The sequence below is a fragment of the Phoca vitulina genome, unplaced genomic scaffold, assembly GCF_004348235.1.
Source record: "Phoca vitulina isolate PV1807 unplaced genomic scaffold, GSC_HSeal_1.0 scaffold99, whole genome shotgun sequence".
Taxonomy (NCBI): Eukaryota; Metazoa; Chordata; class Mammalia; order Carnivora; family Phocidae; genus Phoca; species Phoca vitulina.
The window spans coordinates 672,456-692,472 of record NW_022589802.1 but is presented as its reverse complement, the minus strand read 5'-3'; the positions used below and the strand labels follow the sequence as shown (position 1 = coordinate 692,472).

Sequence of the window (20,017 nt, the reverse complement as noted above, 5' to 3'; positions counted from 1 at the left end):
TGGGACCGTGTGCGGGTCCCCCTTGGTGCAGGGACTTAGGGTGGAGGCTGGGTCGCGCCACGTCCCCACCGTGGCCCCCTATGCCAGCCGTGGGGCGGGGGCGGGGGGGGCGGCTGGTCCTGGGGGCCAGGCTCTCCTGGGCCACCGTGGCCGCACCGCCTCCTCCCCGCCGCATACCTTGCCCACAGCCGAGCAGCTGGGAGGCTATTTATAAAGGCGGGTGAGATCAGCGGCCGAGGCTATAAATGCGCGGGCCGCAGCCGGGCCCCACAGGAGCAGCCGCCTGGGGCGCGGGAGCTGCGGGCCGCGCGGCCGGGATGAGCGCCAGCGCGGGTGGCGGCGGCGGCGGGGACAGCGGCAGCAGCAGCAGGTAGGGCTCGGCCTGGGCGCCCGGGTGGGGGGGGTGCCCGGCGCCGCGGCCGCTCACTGCCCGCTCCCCCCCCCCCCCCCGCAGCTCGCAGGCCTCCTGCGGGCCCGAGTCCTCGGGCTCCGAACTCGCCCCCGCCGCGCCCGCGCCGCGGATGCTGCAGGGGCTGCTGGGCTCCGATGACGAGGAGCAGGAGGACCCCAAGGACTACTGCAAGGGTGAGGCCTGGCCTCGGGCGTGGGCGGCCAGGTGGCGGCCGAGGGACACAGGGGCGGCAGGGGAGGAGGAGGGTGCTGCGGCCGGCCCACGTGGGCCCTGGGGCCGGCGGGGCTGGGCTCTGCGGGGGGGGGGGGGGGCCCCGGGGGGCGACACCGCCCCCCGCGCCGCTCACCGTGCCGTCTGGGCTCCCTTCGCCAGGCGGCTACTACCCCGTGAAGATCGGCGACCTGTTCAATGGGCGGTACCACGTGGTGCGCAAGCTGGGCTGGGGCCACTTCTCCACCGTCTGGCTCTGCTGGGACATCCAGTAAGTGCCCCCGCCAGCCCCCCACCCAGGGCCCAGGGTCAGCTAGGAGCCTAGCCCTGGGCTTGGGGGGGGCCACCACGACGCCCCCATGGGTCGGGCCGGGCGGCAGCCGATGCAGGCCTTCGTGTTGCAGGCGCAAGCGCTTCGTGGCCCTGAAAGTGGTGAAGAGCGCGGGGCATTACACGGAGACCGCCGTGGATGAGATCAAGCTCCTGAAATGTGTGAGGCGCCTCCCTCCCGGCTCCCGGCTCCCGGGCAGGGCGGGGTTCCCGCAGGGGCGGGCTCCAGCTGGCTGAGCCCCGGAGGACCTGCAGGAGCAGGCCAGGGAGGGGGAGAGGAGGGCCAGAGGTGCCCCGGGGGTGCCGACGGGAGCAGCTGGTGCGGGGCGGGTTGGAGCCCTTCGTGGCCCCTTTGCTCCAGGTCCGAGACAGTGACCCCAGTGACCCCAAGAGAGAGACCATTGTCCAGCTCATCGATGACTTCAGGATCTCAGGGGTGAATGGAGTCCGTATCCTTCCCACGATGAGCCGAGCCATGTGGCAACAGCTGCCGTCCCAGCTGCTAGGGCCTCAGTCTGCTGATCTGCACGACGGGGGCTTACCCTCCCAGGGACACTAGTCTACACACTAGCCCACCGCTTTGGGGGTTTGTGTCTATGTGGCGGGGGGAGGGGGGTGGATGACCAGGCTGACACTGGTTACCCATGGGCATTGCTGACTTACCCCCCACACGGCAGGGGCCGCCTCTGTGGCGGTGCCCTGTCTCAGGGATAAGCACAGAAGGTCACCATCCCAACTGGCACACGGGAGAGGGACAGGGACACTATAGTGACACCGGAGCCTCGGGTGGGTGGCGCCTGCGCCCCAGCTGTGTGTCTGCTGGCCGCCCTTCACTCCGAGCCCCAGACGTGTGCATGGTGCTGGAGGTCCTGGGCCACCAGCTCCTCAAGTGGATCATCAAGTCCAACTACCAGGGCCTGCCCGTGCCCTGCGTGAAGAGCATCGTGAGGCAGGTAAGCGTCCCGTGCTCTGCGTGAGCAGGGTGGGAGGCAGCCTGCACAGGGCCGCTCGAGTGCAGGGGTGGCTCTCCGCAGGTGCTGCACGGCCTGGACTACCTCCACACCAAGTGCAAGATCATCCACACAGACATCAAGCCCGAGAACATCCTGCTGTGTGTGGGTGACGCCTACATCAGGCGCCTGGCCACCGAGGCCACAGAGTGGCAGCAGTCAGGGGCACCACCCCCATCCCGCTCCACAGGTAGCAAGAGCCTGTGTGGGTCCAGGGTGGGGCCTGTGGGCCTCAGCCCCTGCCTGAGTCTCTGCTCCTTTCTCTCCCCCCAATGCCCCACCTGCCCCCCCAGTCAGCACTGCCCCCCAGGAGGTCTTGGTAAGTTGGGGTGCCCCTCTTTTCCTGGGCCTCATCTCCCCATCTCCTCAGAGCTCCCTCCTCGGCCTCTCTGGTCCCGCCCCCTCCCCACCTCCCTGCCCCCCTGCCTCCCCACCCCCCGGGATGAAGGTGATACACAGGGTGGGTCACATGCCCTAAAATGCCCTTGGTGGCTGCCTCAGTGGAAGGACACTGCATCTAGGGCCAGGAGGGGAGGCCAGCGCCCAGCCAGAGGCAAGCCCATCAGCTCCTCCCCAAACTCGAGCTTTGGGGAGCGTAGCGGGGGAGGGAGGCAGGAGGCAGGTGAAGGGCTAGTGCCAAGGGGTGGGCTGGAGTGGGGGGGCACCACGTTTACTCATCCAAAGTAGCCCGGGGTTGGGGGGCAGTGCCTGGGCGGCTCCGTAGGTGGAGCATATGCTTTTGGCTCGGGGCTTGGGTCATGGTCCCAGGGTCCTGGGATCGAGCCCCGCATCGGGCTCCCTGCTCGGCGGGAAGCCTGCTTCTCCCTCTCCCACTCCCCCTGCTTGTGTTCCCTCTCTCGCTGTGTCTCTCTCTGTCAAATAAATAAAATCTTTAAAAAAAAACAACAAAGTAGCCCTGGGGCCCGTTGGCCTTGGCCCCCGTGAGGCGCGCAGGCCGCAGGTAGAGGCTTGGGCTGGTCAGGGGGTGGGCGACGCGAACCCGGGGCTGACCCTGGCTCTGATGGCAGACCGGTAAGCTGTCGAAAAACAAGAGGAAGAAGATGCGGCGCAAACGGAAGCAACAGAAGCGGCTGCTGGAGGAGCGGCTGCGGGACCTGCAGAGGCTGGAGGCCATGGAGGCGGCGGCCCAGGCCGAGGGTGAGGGGCCGGAGCGCGCGCCCGGCAAGCGCAGGCCACCGGGGCTGACTGCTCACACACCCCCTCTGCCCATCTCCCCAGACGCTGGCTCGAGGCTAGAGGGGGGCAGCGGCTCCACCTCCTCTTCCGGCTGCCACCCCGGGGGGGCCAGGGCCGGCCCCTCCCCCGCCTCCTCCTCCCCGGCGGCCGCGGGCGAGCGCAGCCTCAGCCCAGGCTCCCAGACCTCAGGCTTCTCGGGCTCCCTCTTCTCTCCGGCCTCATGCTCCATCCTCTCAGGCTCCTCCAACCAGCGGGAGACCGGGGGCCTCCTGTCCCCCAGCAGTAAGTCGGGCAGCGCCTGCGGGAGGGCTTGGTGGGAGGGTGGCGGGGAGCTGGCAGACGGGGCTGGGGGGTGGGGCCCGGCCAGCTCAGTCTCTCCCCAACCTCTTCCTTCTCCAGCACCGTTTGGTGCCTCGAACCTCCTGGTGAACCCCCTGGAGCCCCAAAATGCAGACAAGATCAAGATCAAGATCGCAGACCTGGGCAACGCCTGCTGGGTGGTATGAGCTGGCCTGGAGAGCAGAGCTGGGCACCCTGCTGTGAGGGCAGGGCCGCAGGCCCGCTCCGGAGGAGCCCGATGGGGGCCTGCAGTGCCACTCGACCAGACCCCAGGGTCTGCCTCATGACGCAGACCCAGGACTGAGCCCAGACCAGCATCGGTCCCATCCAGTCAGCGGAACTGGACCCCATTGCAAGGGGCGGGGACCACTGGGAAGAGGCCGGTCCCTCTTGGGACCTCTGGGGACCCTGAGGCTCAGAGCGAACCCCACTGAGCTCCTTGGGTACATGGCCCAGAGGAGGTGGGAGATGGTGGGGGCCGGTGGGGGCGGGCCAGCTGTGGCCCCAGCTCCTCCCCAGGGCTCCCCTTGCCTCCAGCACAAGCACTTCACCGAGGACATCCAGACTCGCCAGTACCGGGCCGTGGAAGTGCTGATCGGAGCGGAGTACGGGCCCCCGGCCGACATCTGGAGCACAGCGTGCATGGTACGCCCCAGCTGCTCCAGCCTCGGGCCGGCCCGCCGGCTGGCAGCCTCACCCTCTCCCCCCTTCCAGGCCTTCGAGCTGGCCACCGGCGACTACCTATTCGAGCCTCACTCTGGAGAAGACTACAGTCGCGACGAGGGTAGGGGAAGGCCGGCCCTGGGCTCAGCCTCGGGGCCTCCCGGATGCCCAGCCGCCTCCCAGCCTCCTCTCTGTCCACAGACCACATCGCCCACATTGTGGAGCTTCTGGGAGACATCCCCCCAGCCTTCGCCCTCTCAGGCCGCTATTCCCGAGAGTTCTTCAACCGGAGAGGTAGGGCCGAACAGGCTCAGTTCGCCTGGATGTAGACGGTAGGGCAGGGACCACAGGTTCCAAAGCAGGGGGAGCACTGCCTCCCAGAGCCAGAGGCCTTCCTGGCAGGGCCTAACACACCGCCCGTGACCCGCCCCCAGGAGAGCTGCGGCACATCCACAACCTCAAGCACTGGGGCCTGTACGAGGTGCTCATGGAGAAGTACGAGTGGCCCCTGGAGCAGGCCACGCAGTTCAGCGCCTTCCTGCTGCCCATGATGGAATACATCCCGGAAAAGCGGGCCAGCGCGGCCGACTGCCTCCAGCACCCTTGGCTCAACCCCTAGGCCCCACGGGCACTTTGTGCAGCTTGAGGCCAGCCTGGCTCACCCTCAAGCCCCTCCCAGTGCCTTCAGGGAAAGCGGGACGCCTCCTGCCACCCGGCACGAGCTGCCCTCCTCCCCCCTACTGGGTGCCAGCTTCCTCACAGCCCGTGGCAGGGCAGAGAGATGCTGGAGCCAGGCCCACCGTTTAGAATTCGTTCTGCCCCCAACCCTCACAACATGCCCTGAGTGGGAAGTGTGCGTATTTCTTTTCTTAATAAAGTGTGAACTGAAACGTTGGCATCCTGGAGTGACAGAAGCGCACCGGCCGAGGCCGAGAGCCGGGACAGAAGCTGATTTATTCTGGGGCTGCCCACCCAAACCGGCCGGCGTGTGGGGAGTGGGCAGGGGGAGTGCGCTGAGGCGCACGGCCTAGGCCTCCACGGCGCGGCCGTTGATGATGCGGATGTGGCGGATGATGTCCTGGATGGCTTCCGATGTAGTGCCTTGGCCCCCGATGTCTGGGGTGTGCATCTGCGGGACACGCGCCAGCTTGAGCACACGCCAGGGGCCCGCCCGTGGTCTCCCATGGCTCGCGGGGGCCGCAACTGCCGGCAGGAGGGCAGTGCCACCAGCTAAGGCCCAGAAAGCCCGACCCGCCCTGGTCCCACCCTCCGCTTGGGGGCAGCAGGAAGCACCAGGTCACCACCTCCAGCCCCTCAGGTGACACACCGGCTCGACCCCCAATCGGGGAGGGAGTTGGGCGGAAGGCAGGGGAGGGGAGAAGAGGAGCCTCACATTTTCGTTGTCCATGGACGCCAACACGGCCTTCCGGATGGATGTGGCATAGGAATGGAGCCTAAGGAGGGAGAGCAGCTTTCAAGCCCTTGGGGCCTGGGGGCTGGCCGGGGGCTGACAGCTGGGCATCAAGAAGTGGCTTACTTGAGGTGGTCGAGCATCATGCAACTCGCCAGCAGCGTGGCTGTGGGGTTGGCAATGTTCTTATTGGCGATACTCTTGCCCGTGTTCCTTGTAGCCTAGAAGGGACCAGACAAAGGTGGTGGTTTTGAAGGTAAGAACGTAGAGTGTGTGAGTCCACTGGTGTGAAGCACCCAGAACAGGCAAATCCACAGAGACAGAAAGCAGATCAGTGGGTGCCGGGGGCGGGGGCCGGGATTGGGAGTGCTTGCTAATGTGGCCGGAGTCCCCTTTCAGGGTGCCAGAAATGCTCTGGAATTTGACAGAAGTGACGGTTACACGATACTGTACGTGCAGTTAATACCCCTAAATTGCTCACTTTAAGTGGTCTCACCCCGTTACGTAAATTTTGCCTCCCTTTCTTTAAAAAAAAAAAAGACTTAAAAATAGAAACTAACCAATAGATCAACAAAATGTGGTCTCTCCATATGATGAAATATTATTCAGCCATCAAAAGGAACGAAGCTCTGAGCCGTGCTACAGTGTGGGTAAGCCTTAAAAATACTACGCTGATGGGTGCCTGGGTGGCTCAGTTGGTTGGGCGACTGCCTTCGGCTCGGGTCATGATCCTGGAGTCTCGGGATCGAGTCCCACATCGGGCTCCCTGCTCAGTGGGGAGTCTGCTTCTCCCTCTGACCCTCCCCGCTCTCATGCTCTCTCTCTCATTCTCTCTCTCTAATAAATAAATAAATAAAATCTTTAAAAAAAAAAAAAAATACTACGCTGGGGTTAAAAAAAAACAAAACAAAACTGTGCCAAGGGAAAGAAGCTAATCATAAAAGCCCATGTGGTATAAGACTCCATTTGTAGGGATGCCTGGGTGGCTCAATCCGTTAAGCGTCTGACTCTTAATTTTGGTTCGGGTCATGATCTCAGGATCCTGAGATGGAGCCCCCCCGTTGTGCTCTATGCTCAGCGTGGAGTCTCCCTTTCCCTCTGTTCCCCCCGCAAGCGTGCGCTCACACTCTCTCTCTAAAATAAATAAATAAGGGGTGCCTGGGTGGCTCAGTTGGTTAAGCGTCTGCCTTGGGCTCAGGTCATGATCCCAGGATCCTGGGATCGAGCCCTGCATCGGGCTCCCTGCTCAGCAGGAAGCCTGCTTCTCCCTCTCCCACTGCAGCGCCCCCTGCTTGTGTTCCCTCTCTCGCTGTCTCTCTGTCAAATAAGTAAATAAAATCTTTAAAAATAAATAAAATAAAATAAATAAATAAATTCTAAAAAAAAAAGGCAAAAAAAACCCTCTGTTTACAGAAAATAGAAGAGGCCAATCCACAAGGACAGAAAGCAGATGAGTGGTGGCCAGGGGCTGGGAGGAGGGGCACGGGAGTGACAACTAACAAGTACAGGGTTTTCTTTTTGGGGGGATGATAACATTCTGGAATGAGATAGTGGTGATGGTTGTACAACTCTGAATAACCTAAAAGCACTGGATCCTTACACTTTCAGTGAACTGGATGATACGCGAGCGATATGGCACAAAGGGTCCAGGAGCCCGGGCGCCACTCACCGTCTCGAACACAGCGTACACGTGGCCGTAGTTGGCCCCAGCGACGAGGCCAGGGCCCCCGACCAGTCCCGCGCAGACATTGTTGACAATGTTACCATAGAGATTGGGCATCACCATGACATCGAACTGCTGGGGCCGGGACACCAGCTGCAGGACAAGGAGACAGACAGGAGCTTGAGCACGGGCAGCCCACGGTGACCGAGGCAGGCGGCCGGGGAGCCCAGCAGGCTAACTACCTGCATGGTGGTGTTGTCCACGATCATATTCTCAAAGGTGATCTGGGGGTAGCGGGCCGCAACTTCCTTGCAGCACTGGAGGAACAGCCCATCGCCCAGTTTCCTAGGAGGGGGCATAAGACACCAGCTTGGCCACTGTTAGTAGTCCCCTGGAGGGATGGGGCGTGCAGATGGCCACAGAAGCGGGGCTGTAACCTCTAACCAGTCCCCTGTCTGTAGGACAGGCATAACCCCACTCTCCCTCCCCGAAGTGTGCACTGTGGTAAACCCGCATCTAGGGAATAGGCAAGAGGGCAGAGCCCTGAGCACGGCCCCTTAGTGGGCGGCCGGCGTTCTGGGCCCCAAGTCCCTGAGAGCAGGCCCAAGGAGGGTGTGCAATTCAGCGGTTTCACAACTGCTTGCAGAACGGGCAGGAGCACAGCAGGGGTGGGGCATACATGATGTTGGCCTTGTGTACGGCTGTCACTTTCTTGCGCCCACTCTCCTGGGCCAGTTTGAAGGCATATTCAGCAATGCGCAGGGACTTGGCCTTGGTGATGATCTTCAGGCTCTCCACCACTCCAGCCACACTCTGGGACAGGGACAGAGAGAAGAGACCCTCTGGCACAGGTTTCTCTTTGGGTCTGGCCTTCCTTACTGTAGACCCTAGCCAGGCTCATCCCCAGCCCCCACGACCCAAGGGGATAAGGGGACAGCCCAGGCCTCACCCACCTCATGTTCTAAGCTGCTGTACTCGCCCTCTGTGTTTTCCCGGACAATGAGGATATCTATGTCCCTGTGCCGGGTCACCACTCCTGGCAGGCTCTTACAGTGGATGACATTGGCATAGAGGTCCAGGCTGGTGCTGGGGACACAGAGAAAAGAAAAGCTGGCCAATGCCACAACTATCTGCTGGCACGCTCCACCCGCACTGAGCCCCGACCCCGCGCACCGGGTTCTCACCGAAGGATGTTGTTTCGGGATTTGTGGGATGGTGGCAGGTTATGGTTTGTTTCAATGTTGCCTGCCAAGACAGAAAGAAGACAGGCTGGAGAGGGGGCCCCCAGGCTCAGCCACGCCACCATACTCCCCTTCCTGAGCAAGGGAACGCGTGCCAAAGGCAGCTCCAACCCAGGCAGAAGATGGCTTTCACCAGCAGGAAGACTTCACAGAACGCCCGAGTGTAACATCCACCGTAAGCCCTGTGAGGACGGAGGGCGGGGCACTTGACAAATACTGACGGACTGAATGAATGAACAAATGAATGGACAAGGGTTGGCAGCTAGCCAAGAGATCTTGCCAGACCCTGGGCAGGAAATGGCAAGATCAGGGTCTGGCTGGATAGAAAGTGACCACTCCTGCTTACTAACAGGCTGGCTAGCCAGGTTGGCGCCAGCAATGTGACCTTGGCCAGCGTCACTGTTAGGCCCCATGTCGAGGTGCCACCTGAGCCCCAGCTCAGGGGCAGGTGGGGGCTGTCTGGGAAACACTAGAGCTTGGCCTGGGCTGCACCCAGGGCAAAAAGAACAGGAGCAGCAGGGGACCAGCAGTCGCCGGGAAAAGGCGGTCCGTCAGAGGGTGCCAAGTAGAGCAGGCTTTTCTCAGGGCCCCCTGGGGCCATCACCCCCTCCGAGTCACACCCTGCCTACATTGCCTTTGCCCAGTGTCTTAGGCACCTTGCAGTTGCCACGTCAGCCCCTCCTCCGGACTGCCAGGGCCTGGGGCTCAAGCTGGATTCAGCTTTGCTCACACAGAGCAGGTGATGGGCTCTAGTTTACAAAATGAGTAATACAAAGAGTTTAAGAATGCGTACCAAACCACGGCAAACTCAGGAAGGGCTAAAATTCCTGTCTGCGACACCCACAGTTGTGCTGGCTGGAGCCGAGGCAGCGGGTGGAGAGCAAAAACTGCATCTCTGTGACATCTGGTTTATGAAAAAGGTTCTGAGGGTCAAAGCTGACCCCAGCAGACGGGCTGCCCCAGGGGAGAAGGGAGTGGGAGGAAGCCCTTTACTGAACAGGCTCCCACAGAGTCTACTGCCACCAAGATCCCAGAATCGCAGCGCGGACAGGACCCCAGAAGCTTCTGTTCACTCTCCAAGCACAAGGGTCCTCCCTAGCCAGAAAAGCCCTGAAGTCACAGTTGGACGGCCCCAGGGACAAGCATCAGCTTGGAAGTGAGAGGAATCGTGCATGGTGTCCCATCCTGGCCCCCCGAACTCACCCTTCAGGGCCACACGGTTCCGACGGATGGCCATGATGGCGTTGCGGATGTCCTCTTCATCAGCGTTGGAGCTCACGTGTACCTCTTCAAAGTCCACCGGCACACATGCGTGCCTGGGGCAGAACTGGGTCAAGGTGGCTGGCCCCAGGCGCCCCCCCTGCGTCCTCTAGGAAGCCTGCCTGGACCGCTGGGTGCAGAGGCCTCTCCACTGCCGCCCACCCTGACCCGGCTCTGGCTGAGAGGAGACTGGGCCCGCCTGCGCCAACTCATGGAGAGACGCCTGAACTCTACAACCGTTAGCAGGACTGGTGGCACCTTCCCCAGGCCCAGGCCAGCCTGACAGGGTCACAGGCACAGGGACGAGAAGCCTGGGCGCACGGCTCTCCTGCCACTGGCTCACTGGGTGCTCAGGCGAAGCCCCAGCCAGTGGGCTCCTGGGCTCACTGCCCCTCTCGGCACAGTTCTCAAGCCATCCCCCCCAGGTGGGCCTGGGGTACAACCTCCCCTAGGGGTGCAGGAGGCGGGCCCAGGGGCTGTGTACCTGAACACAGACTTGACATGCAACATGAGCTCTGGCCCGATGCCATCCCCCGGGATCATGGTCACTGTGTGCCGCCCACCATACTTAGCCGACGGAGGCTGGAAGGAGGGGAGGGTGAAAGTGGGCCCAATGGGCCAGCCAATCATGAGGTGCCAGCTCGGGGTATCTTACCCCACCTGCCCCACCCCACCCCAGACAGGGCTGCTCATGGGGGCTCCTTGTTCAGAAGGGCAGCAGCAGAAGCAGTCCCCACCCCCGCCTGGACTTGGGTCAATCCCAAAGCAACTAAAAGCCCCAAAACTTACCAGGCAGATGAGAAAAATACTTACAATTGTTTGTTGCTAGAGGGGGAACAGGAAGGAAGAAGACACCAATCAGCCAAGGTTGGAAGAACAAGGTTGTGCCCAGGGAACGGGGCCTTTTCCCCAGGGATACTGTGTAGTACAGTTCGGGTAAGGAGGAGGGGTGGGCTACCTCTGGAGACCATGCCTCAGAGGGAAGGACGTGGAGGGCCAGGGAACGAAGGCACAGCACACACATACACGCCTCTACGCACACACCTGCTCACACATACACGTGCACAGACGGGGCATACGTGCGTAAACATGTACACACACGTGCGAGCACACACACACATGCACGCAACACTCTGGCAGGAACTTACTGAGACGCTCCTCCGGGGGGCCTCACGGGCACTGAGAACCTGGCAAAGAGAACCCAGATGCCAGCAGTTGTTGTCCAGCCCGGAAAGCCAATTTGGCAAAGGCCAGCTGAAGTCTTGGCAGGGGAGAGGGACCATCCCCACCATCCCCAGACAGGTGCCACGCGTCATCCCCTCACCTCCACCATACCCCACCATCCAGAGCCTCCATCCCCTGAGGAGCAGCGGGTCAAAGCACCACGGAGGGGCGCCGCCGGCCAAGGCACCACGGAGGGGCGCCGCAACCCTTTATGCTGCCTTCAGCCCCGCAGTCAGTGGTGGAAGAAATGTTTGTCTCCCTCCCCCTCCTTTGTTGTTTGATTCTTTTTCACCCAATTATTCCTGCTCAGTGACGTTTGTTGTCTATAACACGGAGAAGTTGGCACAGTAAACGTGGCACAATTGGGAAATCATTATAACCAACCACAGGGCCATCAATACAATCATTTTACCATTTTTAAAATCTTTTCTTCCTTATTGCAAAAGCAGCATACCGTCCTGACACAGAGATCAGGAGGAAAAGAGAGCACCCAGCCCCCTGTCCACCCAGAGACAATCATTGTTGGCACTGCAGGGAACAGCCCTCCAGAGTCACAAGTCCAGAGCAAACGTGGCACGGAAAACCCAACCATTTTTACAAGAATAACAGACTCCTGGGGCACCTGGGTGGCTCGGTTGGTTAAGCAACTGCCTTCGGCTCAGGTCATGATCCCAGGCTCCTGGGATAGGGCCCCACATCGAGCTCCCTGCTCAGTGGGGAATCTGCTTCTCCCTCTCCCACTCCCCCTGCTTGCACGTGCGCACGCTCTGTCAAACAAATAAAGTCTTAAAAAAAAAAAAAAAGAATAACAGACTCCAATCTCTTAGAAGGCTTTCATAAAGGATTGCAAAACTGCTTCGTGGCCTACATAGGAGATGAGTGTCCCCAACCCCCTAACTCAGAAACAGCCACGTTTGGCCACACCAAAGCCATGTCTGACAGCTTCGGAGTAAAAGCCATCCGAGCCAAAGGGGACAGGTGTTGAGAAGTGATCCATCTAGAGTCCCCACATTATCCTGGAGGTAGAAACTTGTGTCCCAGGCCCCACTGCAGTGGGGCTACGGGTCCTTACACTTTCCTCCCTGCTACGCCCCACCTGGGAACACATCCAGGTGTCCCTCAATCCAAAGAGGAAGGGACAGAACCAAGGTCCTTTTCGTCACTTGGAGGTGCCCTGCCACTTGCCTACTGGGACAGCAGCAGAGTGTTCCAGGCAATAGCATAGTCACTGTGGCCATTCTGCAAAGAGCCATGCCTTCCTGCTAGAAATCTAGAAAGCTCAGGCAGAGACTGACCACCTCCTGGCGTCTCCCTGGCTGGTATTCATGAGGCACCCACCTGCACCAGCTCGGGCAGCACTGGTGTGCCGGTCACCCGCCCCACCCAAGCCAGGGGCCAGAAAGGGAGGGACTACTAGGACAAAAGGCTCCAGGTATCAGCTCATCCGATGTGGTCCCTGGATCTGCAGCGACAGGCACACTTGGCGGCTTTCCTATTTTTCTTTCCAGCACTTGTCAGTATCTGGATTCATCTTATTTGTAGGCTCTTGATAGGACTTGTGGAAGGAGGCTTCTTCCAGGAAGCCTTCCCTGATGCCTTAAGGCTGTGGAACTGTAGGTCCCCCTGGGTTCCCAAAGCCCTACCTACTCCCTCCCCCACCAACCACAATCTCCCTAGGCTGTCCCTAGCAACTGCCTTGCTCCCTCCCCAACTCCTAAACTCCTAAGAGTGGAAGCCATGTCTGACCAGCTCCTTACTGTCATCCCAAGACCTAGCAGAATGCCTGGTCCAGAGCTTGGACATAAGAAACACTTCCCAAATTAATGAGCACATCAGAAAATGGAAGAAGGGATGGTGGGTTTGGGGGCCAAGGAGGCCTCGGTCCAAATCCACCATCCACTATTTTTGGTAACAAACAGCTTAACCTTGCTGAGCTTCCTGTCCTCACCTGAAACCCACAGAATAGAGATGCCCACTTTCTGTGGCTGCTGGGAGGATGCAGCAAGCCATTTGGTCCCCAACAGGGCACACCCACCTCTTCACCCCACCAGCTCCTTAGGCCGGTGTTCGGCACTGGGTAGACCCCTATGGCTCCCAGCAGTAATTCCTCCTGGGAGTCCACTGGCATTAGGCAAGTAACTCAGCCATGGTGGTGAGCCACCACCCGCACCCAGCTCTGTATCTGGGCAACCGCCCCCACCCCCCTCCCTTGGATCACATCACCACCTGAGCTGAACCCTTCCTTCACCTGGTCCCCATACTAGAGGTTTCTTCAGGCTTTAGCCAAAGACCCAGAGAGCTCTCAAGACAGACTTACTTCCCTACCTTGCTCTGGACAGATACAGGCACGTTCTTCCTTCAGGGGGCTACACGGGTTCTGCCTCACACCCACGCTGCCCTGTGAAGCCACCCATCAAAGAAGCCCAGTTTAAGGCAGGATGGGATACATGCACAGGCCTACTGCTCATTCATTAAGCAGGAGGATGGATTGTCAGTCATCCTTTGATAGCGCCACAGAAAGAGAGGAGTCCAGGGTGGTATATGTTCCTGCCAAAGGATTCCCACACTCCAAATCTTAGTGAGACTTCTTTCTTCGGCATGTTCTGTTAGATCAAGTACCAATGGTGGCTGCATATTTTCCCACAAGACCCCAAATGGTGGGACCAAAGACCTGGGGTTCATCTCTAAAGCTTCCCATACCCAGGACAACCAGTCTCAGGGCAAGGCACTGCCCAGCTACCAAGTGTCCCCTGCCCCCACCCCCAACATGGACACAAGCACACACAGGAGAGGTCAGGGAGGAGACAAATGTCTTCACCAAGACCCCATGGGAGCCTAGCTGCCAGAACCGCCAGGCCTCTGGAAAGCCCCTCATCAGCAAGTTTGGAGAAATCAGAATTTCATAAAGTATAAGCTGCCACAGGGTTGCCTTCCTGAGGGGTCAGAAGGCAGAAGCATATCAGATGCATCCACAAGGAGTGTCAGCAAACTCACAGGATTCTGGAAGGTCAGGGTTGGCTAGATCCTTTGAGACAGAGGGGAAACTGGAGCCCAGAGACAGGAGGGTGGCCATACTGTGGATCAGTGGGGGCAACTAGGCCTGGAGGTCATACCTCTTGACCCTAGAGCCAGTGCCGGCTCTCTGATGCTTCGGAAGGCTTCCGATCCACCCAGGGACTAAATTATCCTTGCCTAAGTGTGTAAAGAAAGAGGAATGAGACCTGAATAAACAAGATCCTAAACGGAGAACTGAGGAAGCAAAGCCCCCACGGCCTCCCACCTCATCAGTCTCAGAAAATCTAGCTCCCTCCCATTCCAGAAGGCTGCGGGGAAAAGACATCTGGGGCTATAAAAATGTCCGGGGGTGGGGTGTGGTATCGGGGGTGCTGGCAAAATCTGGTTCTCCAACTCCACTGGGACAAGTGACAAGGCGGTCCGCAACAAAAAAAACCCGAGGACGAACTGGGGCTGGGGACCGGATTCCTAAGGCGGCAAGAACGACGGGGGCCGGGACACGTGACCACCTCAGGAGGGCTCCCACCATGACACTAGGGAGGTGACACTCGGCCCGCTGCTGCCCACTCTCCCCGCTTGTCCGGAGCTCCCCCCGCCCGCCCAAGATGCAGACCCTTGGGGAAGCCGGACAAGGGCCAACTTCACCCAAGCCCCTCACTGACAGCGGAGAAAACAGCCAATCACCTCCGGCGCGTAGCCCTCTCCCCGCCCCTCGCGCGGCCCACAGCCAATCGGGCTCCAAAACAAGCTGCAAGCCAGCGGTCTCCGGACCCGCCCAGCAAGCGCTGCGGCTGTCCCCGCGGACCGCTGCCCCTCTCACCTCCCATGGGCGGCAAAGGAGGGCCGGTCTGAGCACCGCCTTCGCAGCGCCGCCGCCGACCGCTGCCACCTTCAGCGCCATGACGGAAAGTGAGAGCAGCCGCTCGTTCAGACACGCACACACCCCTCTCGCGAGAGTTAAGATGGGTGCGACGTGCCGGAAGTGGGCACGGACCCAGCAGTGCGCACGCGCAGGGCCGCGCCGGTTCCCACGCCCCTTTCCGGCGCCGAGAGCGCCGCCGCCGCCGCCGCCGCCATCTTGATGGGGCGGCCACCTGGGCCTCTGGTCTGGGGAGGGGACACGTCAGTGCCGCCAGCGACGTCACAGGCCCGCCCGGCCCGCCGGCGCCTGATTGGCTGCCACTGCTGCTTACGCGACGCGCTTCCTCGTCTGCCCCTCGTGCTCAGGGGAGTCGCTCTCTTTTTCTCTCGGCAGAGAAGAGGCGATGGCGGCGCTGGCATCTCTCGGCGTCCTGGCGCTACTCCTGCTGTCCGGCCTCTCCTGCTGCTCAGGTAGCGGCCTGGCCGGAGCTCCTTTCTGGCGAGCCTCTCTCCCACGACTGGTGGTGCGTGGGGGGAGGAGGGGTGCGGGCGAAGCAGGGTTCTGGGCCTTCTTCCTCCGAGAGGCAGGTGGCCTCGGGGCGCGGCGACCGAGGCCACCACGCGCTCTTGCACCACACACGTTTACCCAGCAGCCAGGCTTGTGGAAGAAACAGCCAAAGCTTCCCCCCCCCCCCCCCCGTCTGCTCCCGCGAGGAAGAGTCCCAGAGCCTGCCCCGTGCGCCCGCTTCCCAGCTCCAGCAGGGAAAGTGACACACGTCCCTGCTCCCCTTCCGGAGCTCCCAGTCTCGGAGCGGGGGTCGGACAAGAGCAAAACTCTGCAGCGCAGGGCGACCGGAGTGAGAAAGTAGGCTGGTGGGAGAGGAGCCACCCGACCCGGTGAGGTGGGGCCAGGCCTCCCCAGGCAGGGAGCTGTAAGTGAGGAGAGGAAGCAGAGATGTGCCAGGCAGAGGGACCATGAGCGTGGGCCAGTTAGATAGGAGCAGAAGAGGGAAGAAAAGGTAAAAGGGGTTGGGAGGGGCGGAGGGCTCGGGTGCCAGGCCGGTCTGTTGACTTTTTACCTAAGGCCCTGGGGTATTCTTAAGGGGCTTTTCAGCAGAGCCGAGCCACAGTCAGATCAGTGAGCATTCTTGAGAGATTCTTAACACCTGGTGGCAGGGTTGAGCTCAAACTGGAGTCCAGAAGTGTGTTTAGGTGAAGCTCCTTGCCAGAACCAGCGCTAAGCTTGGAGAGCCTAGACTGGGTCCGGGATGCCTTCTACACATTCACTTTACCTGCCCTGCTCAGGTCAGAGCCTTTGGTGCCTGGAGTGTTTCATCAGCCTAACTGCCTTTCCTGCCTGCACCCTCCTCACCTGCTCCTTGGGAATTACCCATGGTGTAGCCAGTGATGTCTGGAAAGGACAAACCTGGCTGTAAAACCCTTTGGTGCTCCACAGGGTCCATAGGAAAACAGCCAAGCTTAGTGGGACACAGACGTGGCTCCTGAGAACCACCCCCCACTGATGTTCCTAGGCATCTTCCTCCTGCTGCTCAGACCCAAAGCTCTGTCTCAGTCTAATGCGTGGCTGTGCCAGCTCACATCCGGAGAGCAGCTGGCTGAGAACTTCCCCGCTGCTAGCATCTGCTTGGCACCCTGTGATTTAGGCAGTGCGTTCCGTAGAACCTGTAGGAGTTAGGCCTCTAGCAGCATGGCGGTGGCAGAGGCACGGCGTCCTTCTCTCCAGGCAGCCCTGTTAAAGGGGACAAGCTGTGCCCATTTCCTTCCCTTGGGCAATGCTGGGTCCAGTCTTGGCCTTCTATCCACTGTGGCTGGAGGCAGAGACCCCTTCATCTCAAGTAAACTGTCCAGGGCCATGCATGTTTCTGAATAGAAGTCCGTCTGCCCCCTGGGCTTCCGGGGTGCTCCAAGGCAGGCTGGAGCCCCAAATCATTGCGTGGCTTCCCTGTCCACAGGTGCAGGCACAGGTACCAGTTGTGCAGTGAATCATCTAGCTGCTGCCCTTTCCCCCAATAAACACACACTTTTTGTATCTCTCTTCCTCCCTCTCTCTCCCCTGCTCTTCTTTTGCCCTCACATTTAGGTTCCACCTATACAAAGCCTTTCTATCCATCCCACATCCCCAGCCTGCCTTCAGGGCCATCTCACCCTATCCGCCCCCCTTACTGCTGCATTTCCGACTAAGCATTTTTATCTGTCTCCCACAGCCCACCAGACAGGTTGCAAAGGGCTCTGTGTGTCAGCTGACAAGGTCTGGGAAGTGGGTCTGGGTGGTCCCTTCTGCCCCCTAGCCCAGCACATACAAGTTGGGCTTTACGTAGACGTCTACCTCCTCCCCACAGCAGAAGCCTGCGTGGAGCCCCAGATCACCCCTTCCTACTACACCACCTCGGATGCCGTCATTTCCACTGAGACTGTTTTCATCGTGGAGATCTCCCTGACGTGCAAGAACAGGGTCCAGGTGAGGCAGTGGGGGTTCAGCCAGCAGGTGCTGGGGCAAGAGGCAGGCAGTGAGCCTGGGACCTGGGGCATCAGTTCCTCACTGGCAGTTGATGGGGTCAGACCCATGTACCCATGCAGACAGGGAGAATGAGGATCTTGACTTACAGGTATAGGAGAGAGAGGTCAGGGTACAGCTAGGCCAGACTGTTTAAAGCAGGTGTTAAAAGAACATTTTCCTAATCTGCTCTGCCTAGGTGCGAAAACGTAGGTAGACGTCTTGCTGTGCCTGATGAGAGCATACGCTGAAGTGAGAAACCGCAGGAGTTTAGCCCCCAGGCTCCTGTACCCCTTTTCTCGTTGCTCTCTGCCAAGGCGTGGCCCTTCTGGTCCGGGTACAACATTCCTTGGGTGGCTCCCTGGGCACCCCCTGACCCCAACACCCGCTTCCAGACTCAGAGGCATTACGAGTACACTTTAGCCATCCTGCCTCTGTTCACAGTTAACAGGCTTGCTGTGGGTTAGGGAGGCTAGGCCACAGCGGGTATGTGCCCCCCCGCAGGGGAGACATGCAGAGAGGCAGTAACAGCATCGGTGGGTGTTGGCTTCCTGGCACGGCCCTGGGTTGTGGCAGGCTACCTCCGTGGATCTCCCGTGGTGCTCCCTGCCCATAGGCCATGGGGGCTGCTGTGGGCAGCACAGTGGGGCTTCTGCTGAGCGCCAGAGAGGGGAGAAGGTGACTCTCTCTGTTCCCTCTCTCAGAACATGGCTCTTTATGCTGATGTCAGTGGAAAACAATTTCCCGTCACCCGGGGCCAGGATGTGGGGCGTTATCAGGTAAGGGATGCTGTAGTTGTCATTTTGAGGGGAGGCCACCTGCTCCCTGGCATGACTTTGAAGCCCTAGGGGCGGCCCAGTGGAGGAGGACTGAGGTTCTGTGACGCGGGCGGCTGGTGGCGGTACTGTCCACTGCACCCACCCCTGCCGAACATCCCCAACCCAGGTATCCTGGAGCCTAGACCACAAGAGCGCCCACGCAGGTACCTACGAGGTCAGATTCTTCGATGAGGAGTCCTACAGCCTCCTGAGGAAGGTGAGGGTCCGTCACCTGGAGCCCCTCCCAGGCCTCCAGGAGGGAGAGCACCCCCCACTTCCACAGCCGTCTCCACCCTGCAGCCCCTTCTCACCGAAGCTCCAGGCCAGTAGGGGCCTCGCTTTCGCAGAGCAGAACGGCCGGGTGGGCACCTTCCTGACCACTCGCCCCACCTGTCACTACACCTCCCGTGCTCCTCTCTTGCCCGGTTCTCCTCTCTTCCATGACTCGGGCCAACGTTACTGCCTGTCCAACCCCTCCCCACCCCACCTGGCAGCACCCCTGACCCCAGCATCTCCCTTGCAGGCTCAGAGAAATAATGAGGACATTTCCGTCATCCCGCCCCTATTCACAGTCAGTGTGGACCATCGGGTGAGTGGGCTGCAGAGGCTGCCTGTGTCTGGGAGAGCAGGGAGCACACAGCAAGCCTCGCCCTTCTTGAGCCTTCGTGCCCTAGGGGGAGAGTGACTGGGGCTGGCTGGCTCCCCGCCCAGCTCTCCCCTGAGCTGGCTTTGGTCTCCTTTCTTGCAGGGCACCTGGAACGGGCCCTGGGTCTCTACCGAGGTGTTGGCTGCAGCCATCGGCCTAGTGATCTACTACCTGGCCTTCAGCGCCAAGAGTCACATCCAGGCCTGAAGGTGGCACCCCTGGGCTATTGCTACTTTCAATAAACAGTTGCTGGCTGTAACCAGTATTCAGGACAGGGGGTCCTAACTCACGTTGTCGTGCCTTCTACACATGGGCAGAGCCGGGCAGCGGGCGCCCGTATTCACCTGGACAGCGCAGGCACTGAGTGCGGACGGGGCTGGAGCTCCTGAGCCTCGCGTGTTCGCTCCGCACTCTGCCATCGCGGGCTCTCCTTCCTTGGCCTCCAGCTCAGCCTTCCCTGCCCGCCGCCCCCTGTGTCTGCCTCCTGTCTCTCCCGGCTGCCTGCGCGGGTTTGGGCAGGGCCTGGGCTTGCTTTTCCACCCTGCACGTGCTGTTTTCGGGCAGAGAGGACTGCCCCGTCCAGTCCTGCCCTCACCCAGCCGCTGGCCGAGCAACTGCCCAGAGAAGGCCGGGCCGCTCCCAACTCCCCTGAAGTCCAGCAGTCACGGCAGGGGTAGATGCAGGCCCAGCTGCCTTCAGAATGCCTCCGGGGTGGAGTCCTGGGTGGGAGCGAGTACTTCCCTTGCTGTCGCCAGGCAACACCGTGCGGGGGGGGGGGGGGGGGGGCCCGCCCCCCGGGGGGGGGGGAGGCGCCGGCCCGGGGGGGGGGGGGGGGGGGGGGGGGGGCCCGCGCCTAGCTCCTGGCGGAGCTGAAGCCGCTAGCCAGGCAGCTGAGGAGCGCTCGGTCCATGCCCTACACCCCGCCGCCTCTGTGGCCTCCCAGCGTGTCCTCACTTCAGAGGCCCTGGGGAAGAGCTGGCTCCTTACTCCCAAGGGCAGGGCTACAGCAGGCTTGGGGCTGAGTCCGCTGCTGATGGGACCAGGCTAGGAGTACTGGTGGGTGGGCTTTCTGGAGTTCAAGGGATGCCTGCTGCCCCCTCCCTCACTGCCAGGGAGTAAAGGGTCCCCACGTTCTGCCAACAGCCTGTGCGGGGCAGACAGGGTGGACGATGGCAGCTGTTGGCCGCTCAGTGGCTCTTGAT

General features: G+C 60.8%; 3 protein-coding genes across 5 annotated transcripts; 2 read left to right on the top strand and 1 right to left on the bottom strand.

Annotated features, from left to right (window-relative positions):
* The first annotated feature begins 317 nt into the window (after positions 1 to 317).
* SRPK3 (SRSF protein kinase 3) lies at positions 318 to 5,020 on the top strand. Of its 2 annotated transcripts, XM_032397437.1 has the most exons (15): positions 318 to 370; positions 455 to 585; positions 785 to 893; positions 1,027 to 1,114; positions 1,314 to 1,401; positions 1,799 to 1,905; positions 1,987 to 2,152; positions 2,256 to 2,281; positions 2,991 to 3,120; positions 3,202 to 3,441; positions 3,559 to 3,659; positions 4,036 to 4,143; positions 4,213 to 4,282; positions 4,363 to 4,455; positions 4,596 to 5,020. In XM_032397437.1, exons 1-15 carry the CDS (start codon positions 318 to 320, stop codon positions 4,778 to 4,780), a joined length of 1,695 nt encoding a protein of 564 aa, XP_032253328.1. In that variant the 3' UTR covers positions 4,781 to 5,020. The 2 variants fall into 2 exon arrangements, with proteins under 2 accessions (XP_032253328.1, XP_032253327.1); XM_032397436.1 differs by having other exon boundaries at positions 4,213 to 4,455.
* A 77-nt stretch (positions 5,021 to 5,097) lies between these two features.
* IDH3G (isocitrate dehydrogenase (NAD(+)) 3 non-catalytic subunit gamma) lies at positions 5,098 to 14,945 on the bottom strand. Its single transcript, XM_032397438.1, has 13 exons — positions 14,796 to 14,945; positions 10,885 to 10,923; positions 10,550 to 10,561; positions 10,221 to 10,318; positions 9,680 to 9,792; positions 8,420 to 8,480; positions 8,189 to 8,321; positions 7,915 to 8,048; positions 7,478 to 7,580; positions 7,242 to 7,388; positions 5,699 to 5,793; positions 5,555 to 5,615; positions 5,098 to 5,290 (listed from the first exon to the last, which is right to left on the bottom strand). The coding sequence occupies exons 1-13, from the start codon at positions 14,874 to 14,876 to the stop codon at positions 5,189 to 5,191; spliced, it is 1,179 nt and encodes a 392-aa protein (XP_032253329.1). The 5' UTR covers positions 14,877 to 14,945; the 3' UTR covers positions 5,098 to 5,188.
* A 132-nt stretch (positions 14,946 to 15,077) lies between these two features.
* On the top strand, positions 15,078 to 19,100 carry SSR4 (signal sequence receptor subunit 4). Of its 2 annotated transcripts, none has more exons than XM_032397514.1 (6): positions 15,078 to 15,307; positions 17,197 to 17,315; positions 18,056 to 18,130; positions 18,297 to 18,386; positions 18,693 to 18,758; positions 18,918 to 19,100. In XM_032397514.1, the coding sequence occupies exons 1-6, from the start codon at positions 15,241 to 15,243 to the stop codon at positions 19,020 to 19,022; spliced, it is 522 nt and encodes a 173-aa protein (XP_032253405.1). In that variant the 5' UTR covers positions 15,078 to 15,240; the 3' UTR covers positions 19,023 to 19,100. The 2 variants fall into 2 exon arrangements, with proteins under 2 accessions (XP_032253405.1, XP_032253406.1); XM_032397515.1 differs by having other exon boundaries at positions 15,171 to 15,307; positions 17,200 to 17,315.
* The last annotated feature ends 917 nt before the right edge of the window (positions 19,101 to 20,017 follow it).